Raw genomic sequence first — 25,803 nt, 5'->3', positions numbered from 1 at the left:
TAGAATCCTTAATAAAAGTCATCATAACATCTATATATGGAATTATCCACAGACAAGTCCAATAGAACAGTTCTTTTTTGAGCTACATTCACAATTATAAACCAAATTCTGAAAGCATTCTCAAGAGTACTTTCACCTTCTCTACGTACTTATACAAGCAATCTTTAATTGCTTTTCTCAACAATTTTAATTACTGAAACAATTTAATTTAACAATTTAATTACTCACCAGATTTAGTAGTTCTTTCTCTTCCACTTCTGTCACTTGATGCTGTTCTTCGCTCTTTTTGCTCCAATCTGGGTGCAGGCCCCAGAATCTTCTTTACTAATTTTTGTCCATCTCGCCAAGAAGATGTACTTATCAGACGACTGCTACCTAAAAAAATATATACATACACATACCGGGTTGAATTTAAAACTTCAAGTATATCTACTCAACCATACAGGTTTTGTAATTAATCTTATGCTGATCTTATGCCAAAGTCAGAGGGTTTACAACCTAATTTTTAACCCAATGTCCCCAAAATTAATTAGCAGTTTGTTTAAGTCTTGATTTATCCACACATCTCAAATAAGTATAAAATGCTATGGACATGGGGCACCTGGGTGGCTCTCCATCAGTTGAGTATCCGACTTCGGCTCAGGTCATGAGCTCATAGTTTGTGAGTTCGAGCCCCACGTCAGGCTCTGTGCTGACAGCTCAGAGCCTGGAGCCTGCTTCGGATTCTGTGTCTCCCTCTCCCTCTGCTCCTCCCCTGCTCACACGCTGTCTCTCTCTCAAAAATAAATAAAGATTAAAAAAAAAATTGAAAAAAAAAATGCTTTGGACGTTAAGTACCAAACATTAATGATTCTTGAATCCTCAAGAAGCAGAGCACTGAATTCAACAGTTTGGGCACACAACAAAAAACATATCTTAAGTATAGTAAGTGTTTGGTTTACCAAAGGTACCTGGCACATAGTAAAGTGTATGTCTGCTGAATGAACAAATGACTTCAGCTAAGCGTAGGAAAAAAATCCCAAGAAACATGTCACAGTTACCAGTGATTACTGTTAAGGGAATGGTATTATAAGGAATTTCACATTATATTTTATAGATACATAGAACTGTACATTACTTTTCTATGCATAAAACAATGACACTCAAAAAGCAAACATCGCCAACAGTATAAACTGCCCTCGTTATAAAAGTTCATGAAAGTATGGTCCAATAAACACAGCTGTTGATTAAGAGAAAAACTCTTCATTTACTACTTTCAGACTATAAAAAAATTAAAATTAGATCATCATACACCAACACAGGTGGAGTACTGTGTGGCTATTGCAAATTATAATTTCCATAAGAAATAAGAAAAAAGTTCTGGTGGTACAATGCTAAGAGAAAAAGACAAAATGTTATGTATGCAATGATTACATCACCTACTATTATGATTTTTAAACTACTGTAAGGAAAAAAACAAAACACTAGTACTTTAAGTGAGGGTAGTGGTTTTCTGTTTTCTTCATTTTTCAAGCTTTCTGTAATGCTATTTTATTGCATTTGTAATAAAGGACATCCAATTTAGAGTTCTTTTAAAAAGGCTTCAATTTAAAAGTTTCAATTAAACCGCAGTTTTAATAAAACATCTAGTATTAAGAAACATGAATTATGAATCAGTGTTTACTTTTTAAGTGTTTTTGCACCTTGTTATTAACCTTAAGCGATCTAAAATATTTAAAAGGCTTTAAGTCTACTGTTCAATCTATTTATAAGAAACTATGTTCTTAGGCAAAATGAAAGAACAGGCTTCTCTTGGAGTTCAGCTTCTCTTGATTTCTGAATCAAAAGCAAGCAACCATGAATATACTGGGTAGTTATTTATAAATGTTGGCTTCTGAATATGCTGTGTGGTTATTTCTAAATTCTGGCTTTCTAGAATAGTCTCACTGCAGTCGCTGGTGGTACAAGGGGACTTTCAGTTATTGATAAACTATTAACACAGCTTTAGCACATTTAATGATTCTCTGTCAGTCACTGCACAGTGCATACATGGGAATTAGTCTACCACAAAACTGGAAAAACACAATCCAAGATCAGTGTTTACAAGTTACAATGGTCCCAGTGCTTCATTTCAAACTATGCCCCTGGCAAGAGTATTACATAATACCACATAAAAATAACACTTTGACATATTTTTTAATGTAAAAATTAGCTTCGTTTGTGTTCAGATAATTCACGTTCTTATAAAATTTTGATTTGTATATAGTCAGGGTCATTCTGACATCTAGAGGTTAACAATGGGTGTCACAAAATCTGTTACTTCACATCCCATAGATTAGTCTATGATCAGAAAAACAAGTGTCTGGTTAAAAACCAGTGCCTCTGGGGCACCTGGGTGGCTCAGTCGGTTGAGCGTCCAACTCTTGATTTCAACTCAAGTCATGATCTCATGGTTCGTGACATCGAGCCCCTTGGGATTCTCTCTCTCTCTCTCTCTCTCTCTCTCTCTGCTCCTCCTCCATTTGTACTCTCTCTCTCTCTTAAAATAAATAAATAAACTTAAAATACATATATTAAAAAAAAATACCAGTGCCTCATCACTCCTGCTCCATGTTCCTATAATTCCCTATCATACATTAGTCACATTCTATTATAACTGTGTATCTACTATCTACTGTTTTCCTGACAGATTATAAATTCCAAGAGGGTAGGGGCCATGTGTATCCTGCTTATCACTGTATTGCCTAAGCTTAGTATAGCACAGGGCGTCACATGTATAAAGTGCTCAAAAATATCTGCATAATGAATGAATGAATGATTGATTCTGAATGTCTCCAAACTGAAAGTGACAAATTCTCAACCTCCTCCACTCTCTCAGGCCAAATTACTCACTAACATAAATATGACAGCTAAATAACCATTTTCAATATACCAGAAATAATAATTATTATTAATGGAATCATACCTAACATTTGAGTGCTTACCATGTGCCAAATACTACATACTGAATGCTTTTAGGTATTAATTATTTTAGTTTTCACAACAACCCTGTGAGAAAAATACTACTGCTTTCCCATTTTACATACGGGGAAACCAAGGGACACTAAAATTAACTCACTCACCAAAAGAACAAAGCTAGACATAACAGAACAGAACAGGTTATAAATGCAGGCAACCTAGACTAGGCCTGAAGTGTTAATAACTACAAAACTAGGGAATTCTCTTTTTCTCAGTCCTGATCTATTTAGAGTCTGGCCTGACCAGTATTGGCATGGACTGCTACATTTTTCTCATGCAACATTTATTCTCTTTTGAGAGTAAGTGAAGGGATGTAGTGACAGTCATAGGCAATCCCTTTATATATAAAAGTTTACTACATAAAAATCATTACCTGTAATCTGGTTAATTTCTATTAAAAATAATGATTAAACAATTGGGCTGGGGAGATATGTTTACTATTATGGTGAACATAAGGTTTCATGAGTACATACATATGTGAAAACTCATCAAACTTTCTAAATATGTACAGCTTATTCTATATCAACTATACCTCAATAAAACATGTATACAAAATAATGATATGTAAAATGTACTAAATTTTTCTATGTGCCAAACAATGAAAACATCTGGTTAACAAGTATTTATTTCCAGCGCACCTGGATGGCTCAGTCGGTTAGGCATCCAACTCTTGATTTTGGCTCAGGTAATGATCTCACAGTTCGTGAGTTCGAGCCCCATGTCAGGCTCCTGCTGACAGTGGAGCCTGCTTGGGATTCTCTCCCTCTCTTTCTGTCCCTCCCCCATGCATGCGCTCTTTCTCTCTTTCTCAAAATAAATAAACTTAAGAAAAAAAAACCACTTATTTCCATATAGAATGCCACTTCAGTATTATGTAATGGGGATGGGCATGATATTGAGAAAACCAACCTGTTTTGCCTTCTGGACTTGATAACTGTGTTACCTTTTGGACTTTTCGCACTGGCTTGACCACTTTTTTCTCTTTACTTTTTTCAGCAGGTTTCTCTTTCATAGAGATATCATCTGAAAAGCAGAAACACTTATAGCAAACATTATAATGATTCCTACCCACCCATTCGTCCTCTTCCCAGTAAGAAAAATCAGCATAAAGCATGATTCAGGTAGGGGGGAAAAAATCTTCGCTGAGGCTACTTCTGTGACCCATAAGCTACCAATGCCAACTCCTCTTATGGAAAGGTCTAAAGATTACCACTAACTACCCCTACAGTTTGAGTTCTAAGTTTTCATTTTTTGTTTTTCATTTTTGCTTTGTTTTGTTGTTGTGTTGTTTTGCTGTTGTTGTTGTTTTCCAGAAAACCCTCGAAAAATTTTCCTCATTTTCACAATTTCACAAACTGGAAGAAGTTACAAAAGTAATGCTTTCCAAGCCAGGGTTGGATCATTTATAGAATCTCACAGGTGAGTACTTTCACAGATTCTTATTTCATTTAAAAATTCCTACATATCTGAGATATTCATGAACTTCCAGAATAAAACTTCATAAAATAATATTCCCAAATATTAACCCTTTTATGGTTATGCTCGTGAAATATGTCAAGCCATTTCACATATAAATTACTACTCACTGATTTTTTTAAATTCCAATCTGGGGAAATAGACTAGCTATACATATAAACTTGAAAATCAACCTCAATTACAGATCTGAAGAAATGTAAACTTTAAAACACATACAGAGCTCTGCACTCTGAACAGAGTGGAAGTGTGAGTCAAAGGTCCTAAAGTAGGAACATACCTGAGAAACAGCAAGCAGGCCAGTGTCCGTGAAATGAACACAGAGTAGAGAGAACCACGGTCAGAGACATAACTGAGGGCCAGATTGTGTGGGGCTTTACGAGTCACTGAAAGAGCTTCAGGTTTTACTTAAGAATGAGATCGAGAGGTTTTTGGAAGTTTTAGGGCAAAGGAGTGATATGATCTAAACTAAATCTTAACAAGCTTACTCTAGCAGTTGTGATGATAACCGGCTTACTAGAAGGGCAGAAGCAGGAAGACCAATGAGAGGGCTATTGCAATAATCCACACAAGAGACTGATGGTGGCTTGGACCTAGGTAGTAGTGAAATGTAAACTTTAAAATACATATAGAGCTCTGCTCTTTCTCTGGAGAAAGGTGGTGAGGTGGAGAAAGTGGTTATATTTTAGATATATTTTGAACAACATGAAACATAAGGTCTGAGAGAAATAGAGGAGTCAAGGATGACTCAAGATCTGGGGCCTGAAGTAGAAAGATAGAATTAACAGAGATAGAGGGACTACCAAAGGAGTAGGTTTAAGGGGGTATCATGACCCCATTTAGTTAGCTCCATTTTGGATTTATTAAGTTTGAGAAATCCATTATATATCCAAAGGGAGAGGTAGAGTTAGCAGTTGGATACAAGTCTGAGTGCAGAGGAAAAGTCTGGGCCAGAGACATAAATTTGGGAATCAACGGCAACAGAAAATATTTGAAGTCCTGAGACTAGACGAGCCTGCCTAGAGTGTACATAAATAAACAGTAGTAGTAGCAGTAGTAGTAAGGGAAGAAAAAGAAAAAAGAGAGAGAGAGGAAGAGAAGAGAAAAGAAAGGGAAAAAAAAGGATAGACAGACCCAAGTACTGAGCCCTGGGCATGACTATGTTCAGATATCAGGGAGTTAATTAGGTAAAAAAAAAAAAATCTGAAAAAGAGTAGCTAGACTCAGGAGGAAAACCAAACACTTAAGGAACCCTAGATGTCAAGTGAAGCGTTTCAAGAAAGAAGTAATCTATCATGTCTAATGTCGCAGGGAGATCAAGATGACAACTGAGAATCAAACACTGGATTGAGCAATGTGGAAGTCACTGATGACCTTGACATTAGCAGTCCACAGAGAAGGCGGAGCAAAACCCAAATAGAAAAGGGTTCAAGAGTGAAAGGGAGGAGAAAAACCGGAGACAATGAGTATAAGGCAACTTTCTGAAGTTGTGCCACAAATAGGAGAGAAACAAGGCAATAACTGAAGAGAGTAGGGCCAAAAGCAGCATTCTTTTATGATGGCTGAGATAACAGCATGTTAGCAAACAGTCTGTTGATGGGCATGACCTTGAGGAGAGGGAAAATTTGATGATGCCAAAGAAAGGAAATAAGGACAAAATGATGTCTTTAAACTTTTACAAGAGTAAATGGAACCTAAAACACAAGTAGATGGGTCAGTCCTAGCTAGAAGCTAATGGACAGAGTTCAACCACCATGAAAGAAAAAGCAGTCTTACTAGACAGACTTTTTTTTTTAATGTTTAGTTTTAAGAGAGAGAGATAGCATGAGCAGAGGGAGGGGCAGAAAGAGAGGAGGACAGAGGATCCAAAGTGGGCTCTGTGCTCACAGCAGCAAGCCCCACATGGGGCTTGAACTTACAAATGCTGAGATCACGACCTGAGCCAAAGCTGGACGCTCAAACGAGATCACGACCTGAGCCAAAGCTGGACGCTCAAACAACTGATCCACCCAGGTGCCCCAACAGACAGACCCTTTTTTTTTTTTTAAGTGTATTTATTTATTTTGAGAGGGACAGAGAAAGCACGAGCAGGGTAGGGGCAGAAAGAGAGGGAGAATTCTAAGCAGGCTCCGCGTGGTCAGCACAGAGCCTGACATGGGGCTCAAAGTCATAAAACCACAAGATCATGACTTGAGCTGAAATCAAGAGTTGGATAACAACCAACTGAGCTACCCAGGCACCCCCAGGCAGACTTCTTAAAGAATTCATTGACATACATCATTCTACTGGTCTGTAAAGATACTGACCTATAGAGGTATATTATTATTATCCCTCTTTTACAGATGAGAAAAACACAGGTAGTATATATATAAGTAATAAGAGGCAGAGCAAGAATTTGAACCCTTGTAAGCTAATTCCAAAATCTTTACTCTTAACGATTATATTATACTCCTTTTCCATCTCAGGAAAAAAAGAAAAAAAACCTGAATACACTGTCCCAATAATAATACTAGGAAAACTGGACTGGACACTTAATACCACAAAATATATTAGCAAAATCTCTATGGGGGCTTAGTAGAAAAATCTCAGGCTGTAGAGTCAGACAGAGTTGGCTTTGAATTTTGGCTTCCATTCTCAACTACTCTATCTATAGATACAAACTTGGGGGAAATTACTCAGTAAGCCTCCATTTCCACAACTGTAAAACAAAAGTACAGAAGACTACGAATGCATCACCTTACCCCAAATTGCACTAAGCATTCCATAACATTACAGTATCACCTTCCCATTTCCCTCTTCAACCTTCCGTAAATTCCTCCTATTTCCAATTCTCTAAATGTACTCTGTTCCTATAACGTTGATTTTTCTTTCTGCATTTTGCCCTCATGGTAGTATCATCTTATCTGCTGCCTACCAAATTACTGACCATCTCAAAGATCTCAGTCTAGTAGAAGTAAACTTCAACTAGACTCTGCTATGTTTCCTTCAAATCAGACAGGCCTGACTCAGAGAGTCTCTGAGGTTAAAAATAACCTAGTTTCTGTCTCATCAGCCATGTATGCTAATTTTAATCCTGGAGCAGAGCCTAGACGCTAAGAGAGCCTTATGACTGAAACCACAACTACTTTGGTATACCATGCAGTTAAAAAAGGGAAATACCTTTATTTTGGTGACAATTTTAGGTTTAAATATGATGTCAGATAGCATACATGATAAAACATGCAAAATCTAAGAACGCTCCACTCTCACCTGCAAAGTGAAGTGCTAAGTCTCGATACAGCTCTCGACTCATGTTTTGAAATTCAGCCTCCTGCCACACTTTCCCATCAGGCGTTCGAATCTTGGTCTCTGAAGGATTGAAGCCTAATATATACCAACAATACAAAACAGTCTTATCAAAGTTGCTTTATAAATTGAGATATAATTAACCATAAAATTCACTGTTTTAAAGAACACAGTTCAATGGTTTTCAGTATACTCACAAAGTTATGGACCTATCAACACTAATTTCCTGTACCCATTAGCAGCCACTCCTCCATCATGCTATTCCCTGGGAACTACTAACCTCCCTTCCACCTTCATGGATTTGCTCATCCTGGAAGTGTCATATAAATAGAATCCTACAATATGTGTGTGACCTTTTGTGTTTGGCGTCTTTCAATTAACATAATGTTTTCAGTCACCATGTAACATGTATCAAAGCTTTCTTCTTTTTTATTGTTGAATGATATTCCATTGCATGAATATAGCAACATTTATTTATATATTTATCAGTTGATAGGTACCTGAACAGTTTCTACTTTTTGGCTAGTATTAACAATGTTGCCATGAACATTCATGTACAAGTTTTTGTGTGGACATATGTTTTCAATTTCCTTGGGTATCATACCTAGGAGTTTGAATTGCTGGGTCATATGGTAACTCCATGTTTAACTTCTGAGGACTGCCAAACCATTTTCTAAAGGAGCTCTACCATTTTACATTTTCACCAGCAATGCATGAGGGTTCCGATTTCTCCACAGCCTCACCAGCACTTGTTATTGTGTTTTTGTTTGTTTCTGTCTTTTTTATTACAGCCATCCTAGTGGTTGTGAATGGTATCTCACTGTGGTTTTGATTCGTGTTTCCCTAAAAACAAATGCTGGTGAGCAGCTTTATACGCTTTTAAAAGAAGGATGCATAATTAGCTACCACATAATGTGCTGACAAATACTGTTGGGAAAAAGTAAGCTTCAGTGAGATGAAGCAATATCCATTTCTTCAAAAGGACTAGAAATGGAGAAGCACTCAATTAAATGATAAAAGAACGTCAATTGTAAATTACGGATTTCAGAGAAAGAACTACTGTTCTCAGGAGTAAGAGAGAGACAATACTACTTCCTTTGAAGACAGGCATTAATTGCTACCATCTGTCTGATTTTGCCTATGGCTGAACAAACCGACAAGCTGCTATCTACTACACAAGCAAAATGCACCCAAGGTGCAGAAAACAGGTCTTTAAAACATACTTGTTCAATCTTGCAACAAACATTACACATGTGCTATTTCCTAGGGATTAACAGTCTGATTTCCTACTTCGAATTTATCTTGGAAGGCTATTTTAAAAAATCATAAAAATGATGAATATGGACGATGACTAGAGTAGTATAAAGATTTCTCTTTTCAGATGGTCTCAACTTATCAAAGAATTGGCACCCAATAAATGTTTGTAAAATTAAATCAATATAAAGAACAGACTGGAGTCAAAAACTGATAAAAGCACTCTAGAAGTGTTAAATAAAATGCACCGGTAAACTAATTGCATGTCTAATAGAAATGAATCTATTCAGCTTTTAGCACAAGAGCAGAAGTTTAATTTCACCTGACATTTGTGGCAAGGGGCATGCAATTATGCCTATGCAACAAAAAATTTGTAAACGTAGTGTCCAGGCTATTGCAAGCTACAGTTTGTAATAAGAAAGTGTGGCAATCCCATGCAAATCTCTCGCTGTCTCAACTTTTCACCACCATCATCCCCACCCCATCTCTCTGCATTCAACTCTATCATTTTTTCTCCTCTCCTCTTCAGGAAACATTTATCTCCATGGGAGCCTTTCATTATATCTGCATTTTTATTTATAAGTTAAGTTTAAGAAGCTTTCAATATCTACACCAGTTCCCTTTTCTGTCCCCCAATTTTACATTAGTCCCCCCTTATCCGCTGTTTCACTTTCTGCAGTTTCCATTACACACTGTCAACCATGGCCCAGGATCAGATGATCAGAAGGCCAATAGTAGCCTCATGCTATGTCACAGTGCCTACGTCATTCATTTCATCTCATCACACAGGGATTTTATCATCTCACAGCATCACAAGAAGAAGGGTGAGTGAGGACAGTACAATAAGATTTTGAGAGGGGTGTCTGGGTGGCTCAGTTAGTTAAGCGTCCGACTCTAGATTCTGTCTCAGGTCATGATCTAACAGTTCGTGAGTTCAAGCCATGCATCGGGCTCTGCATTGCCAGTATGGAGCCTGCTTGGGATTCTCTCTCTCCCTCTCTCTGCCCCTCCTTAGCTTACAGTAAGTAAATTAACTTAAAAAAAATGTTTTTTTAACTTAAAGGAAAACTTAAAAAAAATTTAAATATTTTGAGAGACCACATTCGCTTAACTTTTATTACAGTGTACTGTTATAATTGGTCTAGTTATTTTCGTTAATATGTTACTGTATCTGATTTATAAATTAAACTTTATCATAGGTATGTATGTATGTATAGGGGAAAAAATAATATTTATAGGGTTTGGCACTATACAGTTTGAGACATCCACTGGGAGGCTTGGATGTATCCCCTGAGGATAGGGGGGACTACCGTATTTCTATTCTTTGTCCCCTTTTTTCGTTACTAGTTGGATTTATTGACTAGAATAAAAAAGCTACTGTGCACTTATGCTCAAGACAGTGTACTAGGCTCTGAAATAAAATAAGGATGATCAATATAAGGTCTTAAACTTCATGGGCATTTACACCAGGGAGAAAAATGTATGCAAACAACTAAGTATAAGACAAAAATCACATAAACACTGTTTGTGCTCACTACTTTTAAATTGAAATTTTAAAGCAGAATCATAGAACACTTTTCATGTCTTTAAATTTAAAAAAAAAAAAAAAACCAGGGGCACCTGGGTGGCTCAGTCATTTAAGTGTCCGACTCTTGATTTCAGCTCAGGTCATAACCTCACAGTTTTTGAGTTTGAGCCCCGCCATCAGGCTCTGCACTGACAGTGTGGAGCCTGCTTGGGATACTCTCTCTCCCCTCGCTCTCTGCCCCTCCTCCACTCACTTTGTGTATCTCTCTCAAAATAAGTATATAAACTTTAAATGAATGAATGAATGAATGAATAACATAAAAAACATAAATGGAAAACCAAGGTTTAGAATGGGTTTAGTATACTAACAACTGCATAAAAAGAGAAAGAAAATAATTAAACACACACATACTATTTGTGTACGCAAAAATTATCTGGAAGAATATACGAACTGTTAACACAAGTAATAACCTGAAAGGGGACCAGGGAGCTGCAGAACAAGAGATTTTCCTGGTACATCCTTTTCATCTTTTGAATTGTGAACCAAGTGAATTTATTACGTATTTGAACACATGAAAGTAAAATGTCACTTTAGAATATAGTATATTACGATCCTTTTCATTTACATTGGCAAAAAGTTGACAAACATAGTTTTTCAGTGTTGGGAAAAATAAATCCATTGCTCAGGACGTTGGAAACCATATTCTGTTATAATTTCACAAATGTATGCTATAGTTCATAAATTAGCCCCCAAAAGTTCTATTTATAAATTTTTTTTAAGTAGGCTTCACTCCCAGCAGGGAGCCCAACGTGGGGCTCAAACCCACAACCCCAAGACAAGATTCAAGCCTAGATCAAGAGTCAGATGCTTAACTGACTGAGCCACCCAGGTGTCCCTATAAAACATTTTAATATGAAAACTAACAGGTTAAAAAATTATTAAATAAAAGGTAAGTGCGAAATCCAATCACCAACTCAGAGGAAGTTAAGATTTTAAGATTTTCACTCAGGTTCGTTCGGGTTGTGTTTGTTTTGTTCCGTCCTATTTTTAATTTTTAGATTTTTGTAAATTATTAAATAAAATATGGATTTAGGTCGATCATCTTAGCTTTGCCTTACTGGAATAACTTTTGGAATTTCAGAACTTTGATTTCTAGAATAAACACACCTTAAATGTACAATCTTTATTTAATGGATCTGACATTAATATAGCAAAAGTTTTGGATAATCACTATCTCACAACCAATAAGAACATTTGCTATTTGCTCTGTCAACAGTGTGGACAATTACTATATTGTACACAAATGACTAGAAGGATATGAAATAATTTAATTAATAATACATTAGACCAATCCTGAATAACAAGTTTTCAGTATTCTAAAGGGAACTGCTCACAATTTTATCACAAATTAGCAAGAATAAAATGCAAATTATCCACCTTTTATCTAATTCACAATTAATTATCATTATCAAAATATAATAACCAACATAAAATAAAACTGATAATTGCTCTGGGGCACCTAGATGACTCAGTTGGTTGAGTGTCCGACTTAGGCTCAGGTCGTGATCTCACGGTTCGTGGGTTCAAGCCCCGCGACAGACTCTGTGCTGACAGCTCAGAGCCTGCTTCGGATTCTGTGTCTCCCTCTCTCTCTGCCCATCCCCACCTGCTCTCTGTCTCTCATTCTCTCTTTCTCTCAAAAATAAATAATAAACATTAAAAAAATAAAAAAATAATAAAACCGATAATTGCTCTAACTGCACATATAAAATTCATTCTGGAGAAGAAGACCTTAGGACTACAAAAAAACTGCAAAGCTGGTCAGAGAAAAGTTAGACTTGGTAGACAAATACAAAACAAAATTAACTATAGCAAAAACTGTCCTAGTTTATTAATAACTTAAAATTAACAGAAAAAAATGAATCTTGACAATTTTTGATCTTCATACACTTATCTAGAAAAACTGAACTTTGACAAAAGAAAGGCTATGGTAGCAGAAGTTTTAATGACAAAAATCTAACACAGACTGATCTGATCAATGAATCAACTCTTTAATTAAAAACTTTACATGAATAACTCTGTGAAAATAATTTCAGGAACATAAAAATACAATCTCCTTAAAACCACCATATATAAAAACTTGAGTTGGCTACAAAGCAGAGATTCTCTTAGAAAAGGATTTTCTCAATGAAAATCTATCTATGTTGGTATAAATCTGATTTAAATATTTGTTTTCTCAAACATGGGGGCGGGGGGGGGAATCCCTTACTGTCAAAACTTAAGAGCTTCAAATAACAGGATCAAAATATCAGTGCCAAAATATTCTGTAACCAACTGTAACTGGAATTAACTCAATTATAATTTTAAATATTTACTTTTGAAAGAATTCCTAATAACAATCCAAATACAATGGTGGAATAAGAGTAAAATTCTGGCAGTTCTCTAAAAACGACACTAATTCGTATTTTCTTTTTTTCAGTTTATTAACTATTCAGATGGGGTTCTTCATCTCCTGAGGGACTTGTTAAAAAATCTAATTCTGGACTCTATACCGAGAAATTCTGATTTAGATCCAGTGTAGCATCCAGGAATCTGTATTTTTAACCTGCACCTTGAATTAATTTCTTAAGCATTTGATTTGAGAATCACACCCTGTTCTAAAGATGACCTTCTCTATTCAAATGCACCCTAGGAAGAAAGGGGGACAAGAAGGCAGGAAGAGAGAAAGATACAAAGACTGACTACAAACCTTTATATGTTGGAGCAGGTGGTGCTGTTGCCACTTTCCTGACTTTTGCTGTCACTGAGTTATCAACATTAACAACCATTACTGGATGGTCAATATGACCCAGATTCTGGCCCCGGCCATTTGTTTCTTCTGAGTGTTCCCACTGTTTCCTAATTCGCTCCTTGAGTTTTTCCAGTTTGACATCATGTTGTCGCTGCTTTAAAATATCTAATCTTTGGGAATTACAAGTACTCGTAGAGGAGGGAGAAGAGTCCGTTATCCGTAACACTTTTAGATCAACATCATGGCCCATGTTACTTACAGAAGCCTTCTCATTTCCTTTTGCTCTACTAGGCTTTTCTTCCTCAGTTCTCACAGGACCTGCCATCTTAATCAAACATTCAGAATTTTGCAACGCATCAATTGCTGGTCGATCATTTAAAAACCTAACCACTGTATCATTGATGACAGATGATTGGGAGCTCTCAAAATCACAGCAATGTATGTTCCTTTCTTCTCGATTGCAGATCATCCGGTTCCCACTCTCAGGCTTTTCTTCATTAACATCCACACAATATACATGCTTTGACTCTAGATGGCTAGGACTTACATTGGAAGGTGTCCCATGGATTTCCCTATTATTAAAAAATAATAAGCTTTAAATAAAGAGCACAAAAAACAAACTGAAACCAAACTGAAAGAATTCTAATATTAGAGATTTTTTAAAAATCTAGAAATTCCAGTAGGTTAAAAAACAAAATGCTCATCACTAACATTAAGATTCAATGCTCAGTGCCCCCTCTATCAAGTTAGATAGCAAACAATCTAAATCATAATGTGCATATGTAAAATAAGAAATATGCAAAACATGGAGAGATTTCCTTAAGAACTCCAGAAAATAGGATTACAATCTGACTTTAGAAATTCACTTGATACCTATTACCAAAATATGCATTTTACTCCTCTATGAAATCTTAAGTATGGGAAAAAAGTTCTCAAATTCTGTGTAACTTCTAAATAATGTACCAAATTAACAAATAGATGGGGGTACAAATAAAGTGGAGGTATAATAAATACTTTCCTCCAAATAAATGTAGTTAAGTAAAGTTAAACCTCTCTAAACCATAGATCACTTTTTTTGGTAGCTTCAAACTCTGTATAGCACATCTGGAAATTGTGGAGTAAGCAAAGACAACTAGGCATAGCCAAAGTACGTATCACAAAGTCCATATTCTTTATTCATAAAAACATTAACAAAAGTCTTCCTCCAGAGATTATTTTTATTTTATACATCATTCTAATAAGTTATATTTTAGGAACAGAAGTAGTTTATTAAAAGCGAAGTTAATGAAGACAAGCCTCAGCAGTAACAACAGCACATGATTTATGAAAAAATAGCCAACAAAATTATAAAATTTGGATCTGCAATGTCTCAAAGAGTAGACATTAGCCACATGTAGCTACTGAGCCCTTGAAATACGGTTAGCCCAATGGGAGATGTGCTACAATGTAAATTACATACCAGATTCTAAAGACTCAGGATGACAACAGAAAAAGAATGTAAAACATCTTCATGTGTCTGTGTATGTGACTAGTAAAACTGTTTAAATTGTACGTATGGCTCACATTACTGGTTCTATTATACAGTACGGATCTAGATGTTTCATGGAAAGGCACAAAACTCTAAATATCGCAAAAATTCTTAAAGCCATAACTGTTGCAGTATAATATGGTAATTATATCTATTGTCAGTCTATGAGTATATGCATTTTTCTAAGGAGATAGTCTGCAGCTTTCATCAAATTCTCACTGGAATCCATGACCCAAAAAACATCAGACCCCGTTCTGAGTGGTTGATTATTAAATAAGATGGGGACTGAGAAATGACTCATGTAGCTTCCACTAGAGATCAAGACTAAATTCAGTTATTTGCACTACCTTTACCAGACCAGAACAATTCATAGTTAGAAGGATTTAGGTATAAAATTAGCAAATGTAAAGAATAAAAGAAAGCATAAAACGGTAGTTTGCATATCATGTCACAATCTTAAAAAGGGAAGGACAGTTGATCTTCCCTCCCCACCAGAAAAAGAAAATTGTATTTTTAGTTTTCATTTACTCATTCATTAAATATTTACTGAATACATAGAAGGGTGTTTATTGTACAATTCTCTCAACTTTTCTGTAAATATAAAAATTTTCATAATAAATGTTAGGGAAAAATATTTATGGAATACTTAGTAAATGACAGGCATTAAGCTGATGTTTTGAGAATAAGACAGATTTACAGCCTTACATAACTAATATAATGGTTAGATATGGAATCAAAATATAAAGCAACACGAAAATATATATAACAGAAGAAGTTATATTGTATTATTAGAGCATACAGGAAGGGCTAAATAGGCTGTGGGAATGGAATAGGATAGAAACACATCTGGCAATGTTTCAGATAGAAGGTGCCAAAACCGAAGTTTTGACTGATGAATGGAGTCAGCCAGGTGAAGGGCATTCTATTCACAGCTTCCCTATAGGTACTTTTTCTTATCTTAGAAGATACATAATTTATAAAATTTTAAATATCAAGTAGTATTCTTTTTTTTTTCAAGTAGTATTCTTTGCAGGAAGAGTATTAGAATATGAATAAAGAGTAATTTAGTTTCAATTCCGATAGTGATTATTTTTCTAGGCAAGTTGTTTTTGTGTGGTTAAAGATTTCTGAACTCCGACTATTTTCCACATTTTTCTTTCTCCTTTTACTAAACTATGAACTTTTACACAGATTAATTCCCTGGCCTTCTCCCCTATATTTTCTTCACCATTTTTATCGCTTCAACACTAGTGACAACTCACAAATTTACATTCCCAGCCCTCTTTCCACACACATTCCTACCCAAATGTTCAAATGCCTACTGAAAATTTTCACTTAGATATTTCAAAACTGCATCAAATCAAATATTGATGTTATAGACTGATATAAACTCATGATCTACCTCTATCTCCCAAATTCTTTCTCAAATTTAAGAGCACAAACATATACCCAGTAGTATCTAGCACCATCATGAAACTCCTTGATTTACTGGTTGACATTTTACAACACTAAAAATGTTAATGAAACAAAGAAATATAAGGCCCAGTGTTTATCACCTATTACCATTTGCTATACTAAGAGCATTAATACTTTTATATCATTAATAAAATATTCCTCAAATATAAAATTCTCTAATTTTATCTACTGAAATCCTAAATTATCAGCTAACAAAAATACACATTTTATATTATCCATTCTATCAAAATTCATACATCAATCCTGAACATCTGACAATAAGTTGCTGAAAGGAGCCACTGGCAACAAATTAAAATAAGAAACCAATTCACATTCTCAGTAGGAAAGAAATTTCAGGTAATTGATAGAAGAAGGAGAAGGAGAAGGAGAAGGAGAAGGAGAAGGAGAAGGAGAAGGAGAAGGAGAAGAAGGAGAAGGAGAAGGAGAAGGGAGAAGGAGAAGGGAGAAGGGGGAAGGGGGAAGGGGGAAGGGGGAAAGGGAAGGGGAAAGGGAAAAGAAGGAGAAGGAGAAGGAGAAGAAGAAGAAGAAGAAGAAGAAGAAGAAGAGGAAGAAGAAGAGGAAGGAGGAGGAGGGGAAGAAGAAGGAGAAAACTAAGCTATACAAAGTTCATTATGTAGAACACTTAATCTGAGATATTAATGAAGAAAAAAAAAAAAAAAGCCACACTTCCAGAGACTGAATAATCTGTCTGTAGGAAACATATATTACAATGGTGGTAGCCTGGAGTCACTATTTCTTCCTCCCAAATATTTTATCTGTGAAAGAGTAGAAAGTCAATATTTCATCATATACAAGACTTCTGCTCTACATTTTTGGGAAATGAAAAAGGCAATAATACTAGAGCCACAGTGCTATGAAAAACTCAGAAAATAAACCATAATCTTAATGTAAATATTACAGGCTCATCCTAGTTGATAATCTACTATTAAACACTAACCTGTAAGAAACCAAAGGTTCACGAAACTCCACGCGGTTATTTTTCCTTATGTTACTCTCCAGGGTGGTAACTCTGAGAGGGCTGCGAGATTTCTCTTTTCGTGATTTTGAAGATTTGGAGGTTGGAGCATTAATCCAAGAGTCATCCAGGAATCTACCATCTGAAGGAAAAGAAAGTCTGTAAGAACATATGATATAATCTACAATTGCCTCTGAATTTGGGTAGGGTTTATGAAAATAAGTATCTATTATTTCTGGCATCTCTAGTTGGATATCATATACGTGTACAGAAAACATTCAAATTAAACTATTACAAACCACTCAATCTATAGAGGAAAAAACTGCATTCTGAACAAAAAAAAAAAAAAATGCAAAACAAATTCTACATACAAAATTCCTTTTGGTCAAAGGCTCTCACTCAAACAAGGAATTATCGAATAAAATCCAACAGACTCACAGGTTTAAAAAAAAAAAAATCACAGTTTTAATGGAAAGTACTAACCTCCAGGTTCTAGTCCACTAATTAAGTAAGAAACCACACAATTACATATATGAAAGGTAACCAGAGAAAGTAATGGCATTGTGTCAATTTACCTATGAGATACATAATTCCAATTATGATTTAACCCCCTAAAAAATATGTAAATCTTATTAAATCGACTAAATCTCAAAGTGATATATCTGTGAATTTAAAATACAGACATAGGGCGCCTGGGTGGCGCAGTCGGTTAAGCGTCCGACTTCAGCCAGGTCACGATCTCGCGGTCCGTGAGTTCGAGCCCCTTGTCGGGCTCTGTGCTGACGGCTCGGAGCCTGGAGCCTGTTTCTGATTCTGTGTCTCCCTCTCTCTCTGCCCCTCCCCCGTTCATGCTCTGTCTCTCTCTGTCCCAAAAATAAACAAACGTTGAAAAAAAAAAATTTAAAAATAAAATACAGACATAATCCCAAAGGCTTAAAATCAAATTCTTATCACGAAAAACAAATGAAAAGTCACTGTCAAAGATGATGCAATGATGCTAAAGTCCCTCATCAAAAGATAGTGAAAGCATCATCAGTAGTCACTGAATATGAGGCTGTTTCAAAACTACTCAGCACCGAAGACAAAACACCTAAATGTGGATGAGGTATGGTCTCTGACAAAAGAGCAAGCAAATATACCAGACTATAAAAGGAAATTAAATTGAAACAAAACATCAAAAATGTAATACATCTGTAATTCTGGAAGCAACAACACACATACCTTTTCTACTTATTTTTCTGGTAGCACTTGCAGAAGATTTCTTGGTATCCATGACAGAATCAAACACAGCTGTACTTGTAGGGACAACTTCTAATTTGTTTTCAATGTGTCTCAGCTGAAGTTCAAACACCATCACAACAAATAGGTTAATTCTGTATATAAATCAGCTACTACTGATTTACACAGTCACAAATTATATTGTCCGACACCTTTCTCTAAAGTAGGAAAAATTCAGGACTTTTTGTAGTATTAGCTTTTTCATTGTTTGTTACTTCAGCTATAGTAACAAGTAGTACAGTGCTGCCCACATTTGGACAAGAAAATCAGAAAGATTCGCAAGAGGGGAACCTGGGTGGCTCAGTCAGTTGAGCACCTGACTCTTGGTTTCAGCTCAGGTCATGATCTCAGTTTGTGAGATCGAACGCCTTGTGGGGATTTTGTGCTGACAGCACGGAGCCTGCTTGGGATTCTCTCTCTCCCTCTCTCTTTCTGCCTCTCCCCCAGTTCCTTCTTCTCTCTCTCCCTATCTCTCTCAAAAATAAATACACATATTTTAAAATTTTAAAAAAAAGATACTGAAGAATATCAAAGATTTTCTATTTGTTTTGTTGACCTTTTTTTATTATTTTTCGAAACATTACTTTTTTTTTTTTAACATTTTTTTATTTATTTTTGGGACAGAGAGAGACAGAGCATGAACGGGGGAGGGGCAGAGAGAGAAGGAGACACAGAATCGGAAACAGGCTCCAGGCTCTGAGCCATCAGCCCAGAGCCCGACGCGGGGCTCGAACTCACAGACCGCGAGATCGTGACCTGGCTGAAGTCGGACGCTTAACCGACTGCGCCACCCAGGCGCCCCGAAACATTACATTTTCTAACATTATATGTTGCACATCATCATTATATAGCCTGTGCAATTTACAGGCAAAAATTAGAAAAGAACAACTCAGATGGACTCAAATTTTAGAATTGTTCAAACAGCTACAACTTTTTAAGTCTTATGTCTATAAAATAAGTTTCACAATAAAAACAAAATTCACGAGATAGAACTCAGGTTTCCATACACTTTACAGAAGTCAACTTCTGGTATAACCACCAATGTTCTCAATGATTTAAAAACCATTTTCCCCTAATTATATGCTTACAGGAGAAAGCTTGTAAAGCACAGAAAAGGTATAAAAAAATGAAATTAAAATCATCAAAATTCCACCACACAGAGATAAACACTGTGTAAAATTCTGATTTATCTTCATTCAGATTTTTGTGGTACAATGTACTCACAAAACTGGAATAATCATTGATATTCTGTTATCAGGCTTTTTCTCCCATTTATATTATAAGCCCCCTGTCATCCTTGAAAGTTATTTTTAGGGGCACTTGGAGGACTCAGTCGGTTAAGCACCCAACTCTTGGTTTCAGCTCAGGTCATGATCTCATGGTTTGTGCATTCAAGCCCCACATCGTGCTCTGTGCTGACAGTGCAGAGCCTGCTTGGGATTCTCTCTCTGTCCCTCCTCTGCTTGCACACCCTCATGCTCTCTCTCTCTCTCTCTCTCAAAAATAAATAAACTTAAAAAAAAGTTATTTTTAAAAACACAATAGTTTTGAAAAACGACAATTGACAGTTCAGCTCTAAATTAGGTTAAGTTAAACTGGGGATAAAAACTATTCCTACATTGTAGATATATAATGCTCATATGGAAGAGAGAGAATATATATAATGCTGCATTTGACCCTACATTATGACCAAATCTAGGTTATAGTACCTTTTCCAGATGCATTTTCAAACCAGTTCTGAAGATTAGGGTACAGAAAATACCATATTCACACAGTAAAGAAATAAGTGACTCAAATTCAGGTGGGATACAAAAGAAAACAAAGAAAGGACAGATTAGGAGAGTAATTTTCCTGGACAGCAAATGAAAAAAGAAAAAGGAAAAAGGCTCCCTTTGAAGGGACTATGCACCACTTGCCAAATTTGGGTTCCTAAACTGCAGACAAGACTGGACAGAACACAAATGAAAACAGGTTGCCTATAGACATTCTTCAACACTACTGACAGAAAACAGCCTGCTATTGCCACAAAAGAGGCAACTCACAGTCCATTAAAGAAGCTGTGTAAATGGTGAGTCACCAAATTCTACTCCTAAAACCAATACTACACTATACGTTAACCAAATAGAATTTAAATAAAAATTTGTTCCTTTCATTTCCTCTCTGACTCTGAGCCTTCTACATAGACATAGCCCTATATTCCCAAATTCATTTTGTTTTGTATCTTCATTTCAACATACCAGATGAACAAATTTATTAAAGGAGAACAAATAGCACAAATTATTTTAATATTTTATATGCCATAGTGTTAATGTTCCTGACACCTAAAATAGTGTCTTGATTATCCCTTTATTATTTAATAGCTGTCATTAATGTTCATTTTGTAATATATGGTACTTAATTTCCAACCAAAATCTTTGACTTTATTTTCCTATCACAAAAGCACTATAGAAAAAAAAAAAATGTAATCTATCCAATCATAACAGGAAGTCAATTTTAAACCAGAAAGAAATAAATGGAAGCTATAATTACTTACAGCAGCCTTGGTCTGAGAAAGTGCATTCCACGATGTGGTTATATCTGCTAGGAAACAGTGATATTTACTGAATCAGAATCTCTGAAAAAGTCTTCAAAATCTGCATTTTAATAAGCTTCTAAATGCACTTGATTTTGAGGACCATTTTATTAGGCAGAACTATTCCTCAGCAACTGCTTTATTATATTGAACCAAAACGTGGTTCTTTTCCCATCCTATAACGCCAAGTTTCCTAGTTTATGTTTTACAGTTGTATTAGACACTGATCCTATTAGTTCTTGGGACAGCTGGACCAACACCCCCACCCGCAGCTCCATCAGACGTCTCCAACAATAAGCAGTATCCTCAATTTGCCCCAATGACCTACACACATACAAAGTTTTATATTGTGATATATTTCACATTATGATGCTGAAAAGATTAGAAAAGTACTCCAGACTTTAATCTACCAACAGAAACAAAGATAAAATCTAGTCTTTCAGATAATAGCCCTACAAATAACGTAAGGCCACATAGTTCCTTGAGTCATCCTTCTCTAGGAAATTTCATTTCTGCCAAATGTTCCTTATGTGACATGATTTCCAGATCCCTCACAAACCCAATAATCTTCCTTCAGACGTACTCTAGCTTGTCAATGTACCTCAAAATACATCATGCCCTAAATTAAAGTTACCCCCAATGCATCATTTAAAACAAAAAAAAAAAGAGTTCAGTGAGACTTTTCCTTTTCTTATCTGTGCACTACAGAGTCTAAGACTATATTAGGACCTATATTATACCACTTATTGACATTACCAGAATTTTTCAGAATTTCTAAGAAACTGTGTAAAAGTTAATTTTGCATGCACTGCTTCTTTTTTAAAAAGAATGTTTTCTTTATAAAAGTTTACCATAGGACACCTTTGAAGGTGAGATCCCTTGTATATTTAAAAGAAATTTCATTTAAAAATTTATCTGCCTTCTCAAAAATAAAGGTTAAAAAAAAAAAAAAAAAAAAAGGGGGCGCCTGGGTGGCTCAGTCGGTTAAGTGTCCGACTTCGGCTCAGGTCATGATCTCTCAGCCTGTGAGTTCGAGCCCCGCGTCGGGCTCTGTGCTGACCGCTCAGAGCCTGGAGCCTATTTCAGATTCTGTGTCTCCCTCTCTCTGACCCTCCCCCGTTCATGCTCTGTCTCTCTCTGTCTCAAAAATAAATAAAGGTTAAAAAAAAAATTTTTTTTAATTTATCTGCCTTTTACAAACCAAAGTATACATGTAATTTTCATTTACTGATCAGCCCAGAATTTTATACACACGACCTAAACAAGGCATTAAGTTCAATTTAAAGGAAACAGATCATACCTTGGACAGTATCCTTGCTTTGCGAGTTCCTTGGATTTGGTAAAGGCACCTCTTTTGATTTGCTGCTCTTCATCCTGCCAATTTACCTGCAATCATACCACCAGCATTCATTGAACATCAATACTATCATATTAGCAAAGGAAAATGCTATCATTTATCTTAACGTTCATGAAAGTCAGCAAGGGATTTTGTCAACTCTAAGTTACCTTCATGCCCTGTTAAGAGTCCCTGATAATCTGATAACTTTATTTTTCTTTGGAAAACTAAACCATTAAAAAGTCTATCGTGACTACCTCACACCAACTAGGATGGCAATATCAAAATGCCAACAACAACAAATACTAAGTGTTGATGCGAAGAAACTGGAACTCCTGTGGCCTGTTTGTGGGAATGTCAAATAATATAGCCTCTGTGGAAAACAGTATGGCAGTTCCTCAAAAAATTAACAATAGAGGGGTGCCTGGGTGGCTCAGTCAGTTAAGCATCTGACTCTTGATTTCAGCTCAGGTCATCACCTCACAATTTGTGAGTTTAAGCCCGGTGTTGGGCTCCACAAAGAGCCTGCTTGGGATTCTCCCTCTTCCTCTCTCTGCCCCTCCCCTGCTCACGTGCTTGCCCTCTCTCTCTCTCTCTCCCCCTCTTAAAATAAACTTAAAAAAAGAAAAAGAAAGAGGACAATTTTGGAATACCTGAGTGGCTCTGCCAGTTAAACATCTGACTCTTGATCTCAGAGTCATGAGTTCAAACCCCATGTTAGGCTCCACATTGGGTGTGAAGCCTACTTAAAAAAAAAAAACAAAAAACAAAAAACACAAAAAAATGGGGCAGGACGGAGCCTGGGCAGCTTAGTCGGTTAAGCATCTGACTTCGGCTCAGGTCATCATCTCATGGTTTGTGAGTCTGAGCCCCTCATCGGGCTCTGTACTGACAGCTCAGAGCCTGGAGCCTGCTTAGGATTCCGTGTCTCCCTCTCTCTCTGCCCCTTGCCCGCTCACACTCTGTCTCTCTCTCAAAAATGAATAAACATTACAAAAAAATTTTAAAAGGGAGGGCAACTCTGACATATTCTATAGTAGAGATGAACTTCGAGTACATCAGCTAAGTGAAATGGGCCAGTTACAAAGAAGAATACTGTATGATTCCACTCATATAAGGTACCTATAGTAGTCAAAATCATAGGGACAAAAAGTAAAACAGTGGTTACCAGAAGCCAGGGAAGGGGGGAACACGGAGCTATTGTTTAATGGGTAAAGAATTTCAGTTTTGCAAGATGGAAAAAGTTTTGGACATGGATGGTGATGATGCACAATGCTATAAATGTATTTAATATTACTAAATTACACACTAAAAATGGTTAAGATGGTACATTTTATATTATGTATTTTAATGTTTGTTTATTTATTTATTTATTTATTTATTATTTATTTATTTATTTATTTATTTAGAGAGACAGGGCTCAAGTCAGGTAGGACCAGACGGAGAGGGAGACACAGAATCTGAAGCAGGCTCCCAGCTCTGAACTGTCAGCACAGAGCACGACACAGGGCTCGAACTCATGAGCCATGAGATCAAAACCTGAGCCAAAGACCGACTGAGCCACCCAGGTACACCTATATTATCTATTTTAGCACAATAAAAAATACTGAAAGAAAAAAATTATATCATGACTCAAAGAGAAAGATCACGATCTGCTTATGCTGACTAAACAGCTTGATAATAGTCATATTTTCTTATCAATATAGTAGAATTATTTTGTGGGGCACCTGGGTGGCTCAGGTCATGATCTCGCAGTTTGTGAGTTCAAGCCCACCTCGGGCTCTGTACTGACAGCTCAGGGCCTGGAGCCCATTTCTCATCCTCTGTCCCCCTCTCTCTCTCTGCCCCTTCCCCATTTGCACTCTCTCTCTCCAAAGAGATAAATAAAACATTAAAAAAAATAAAAATAAATAAAAATAAAAATAAATGGGTGGCTCAGCCGGTTACGCATCTGACTTCGGTTCAGGCCATGATCTCATGGTTCCTGGGTTCAAACCCTACATCGGGCTCTGTGCTAACAGCTCAGAGCCTGCAGCCTGCTTTGGATTCTGTGTTTCCCTTTCTCTCTGCCCATCCCCTGCTTGCGCTCTGTCTCTCTCTCAAAAATAAATAAAACATTAGAAAATAATAATAAAATAAAATAATAAAACTAAAAATAGAAAACAGATAGAAAAACTAAAATTAACACATATGCAAGTAGTTTAAAATTTTTCCAACCATAAAAACTCCCATCAGAGATGCCAATGTAGTTCAAAACATTAACTCACTTTACTTTCCTTCTCATAAAGATACTTTCCTTCTCATAAAGATACTTAACCAACTGCATGTTTCAGTCGGTTAGCGTCCGACTTAGGCTCAGGTCATGATCTCATAGTTCTTGGGTTCTAGCCCCAGGTCGGGCTCTGTGCTGACAGCTCAGAGCCTGGAGCCTGCTTCGGATTCTGTGTCTCCCTCTCTCTCTGCCCCTCCCCACTCATGCTCTGTGTCTGTCTCTCAAAAATAAATAAAAACATTTTAAAAAGTTTTAATAAAATAAAATGATAACAAACCTGAGTTATTGTATATTAGTAAATAATATGTCAACAATTTGACAAAAGTTTTCTTTGGGCAGACTTCTCTTTTCTTTAAAACTAAAATAAATGCTTATATACACAGTGATCATCCATTTTCCAATGAGAAGGAAGAATAGATTAAATAATCAAAACTGCATTTATGTCCATCATCTCTGTTTAAGGGCTAATGCTGATAGGCTGAGACAAGGTAGATAAATAAAATGAAAAGCATTTAAATCTACTCCCAAATAAAAACCTTCATAAGAGTTACTCATCTTCAAATGCAAAGGACTAAATGTTTCGAGTGTGACATTTATGTAAAATTTCATCTTGTAAAGAAATGCTAGTATATTCACCATTTAACAGTGAGAATGAACTAATTACAACAACATGTAACAAGATAGTTGAACATCACCAACATGTTAAGTGAAGAATGCCAGAAACAAGAGTACGTGTTGTATAATTCCATTTTATAAAGTATCAAACTTTATAAAAAAATTTTTTTAAAGGGGTGGGGAGAGCCTGGGTGGCTCAGTCGGTTGAGCATCTGACTTCAGCTCAGGTCATGATCTCCCAGCTTGTAAGTTCGAGCCCCGTGTTGGGCTCTGTGCTGGCAGCTCAGAGCCTGGAGTCTGCTTCGGATTTTGTGTCCCTCTCTCTCTCTGCTCCTTCCCTGCTCATGCTCTCTCTCTCTCTCTCTCAAGAATAAATAAAACATTAAAAAAACTTTTTTTAAAGTATCAAACTTCTATGGTGTTAAAAAGACAGTGGTTATGTA

General features: G+C 36.3%; 1 protein-coding gene across 2 annotated transcripts in view; it reads right to left on the bottom strand.

Annotated features, from left to right (window-relative positions):
* CEP350 (centrosomal protein 350) overlaps positions 1 to 25,803 on the bottom strand; it is a 155,977-nt gene that overhangs the window by 107,712 nt on the left and 22,462 nt on the right. The window contains exons 2-9 of one of the 2 annotated variants that reach the window (XM_047076855.1): positions 22,438 to 22,523; positions 21,099 to 21,145; positions 18,509 to 18,623; positions 17,270 to 17,429; positions 13,287 to 13,900; positions 7,720 to 7,833; positions 3,907 to 4,020; positions 229 to 375 (exon numbers count right to left, since the gene is read on the bottom strand). In XM_047076855.1, the coding sequence (XP_046932811.1) occupies positions 229 to 375; positions 3,907 to 4,020; positions 7,720 to 7,833; positions 13,287 to 13,900; positions 17,270 to 17,429; positions 18,509 to 18,623; positions 21,099 to 21,145; positions 22,438 to 22,510 (1,384 nt within the window). In that variant the 5' untranslated portion in view covers positions 22,511 to 22,523. The remainder of the gene's footprint in view (positions 1 to 228; positions 376 to 3,906; positions 4,021 to 7,719; positions 7,834 to 13,286; positions 13,901 to 17,269; positions 17,430 to 18,508; positions 18,624 to 21,098; positions 21,146 to 22,437; positions 22,524 to 25,803) is intronic. The other variant, XM_047076856.1, reaches the window with a different exon arrangement.

Source organism: Lynx rufus, unplaced genomic scaffold (assembly GCF_022079265.1).
Source record: "Lynx rufus isolate CCGP_SWC_20201006 ecotype Redwood Valley unplaced genomic scaffold, mLynRuf1.p SCAF_15, whole genome shotgun sequence".
Classification (NCBI taxonomy): Eukaryota; Metazoa; Chordata; class Mammalia; order Carnivora; family Felidae; genus Lynx; species Lynx rufus.
The sequence above is the reverse complement of the archived record's forward strand: the minus strand, read 5'-3'. Positions and strand labels throughout refer to the sequence as shown.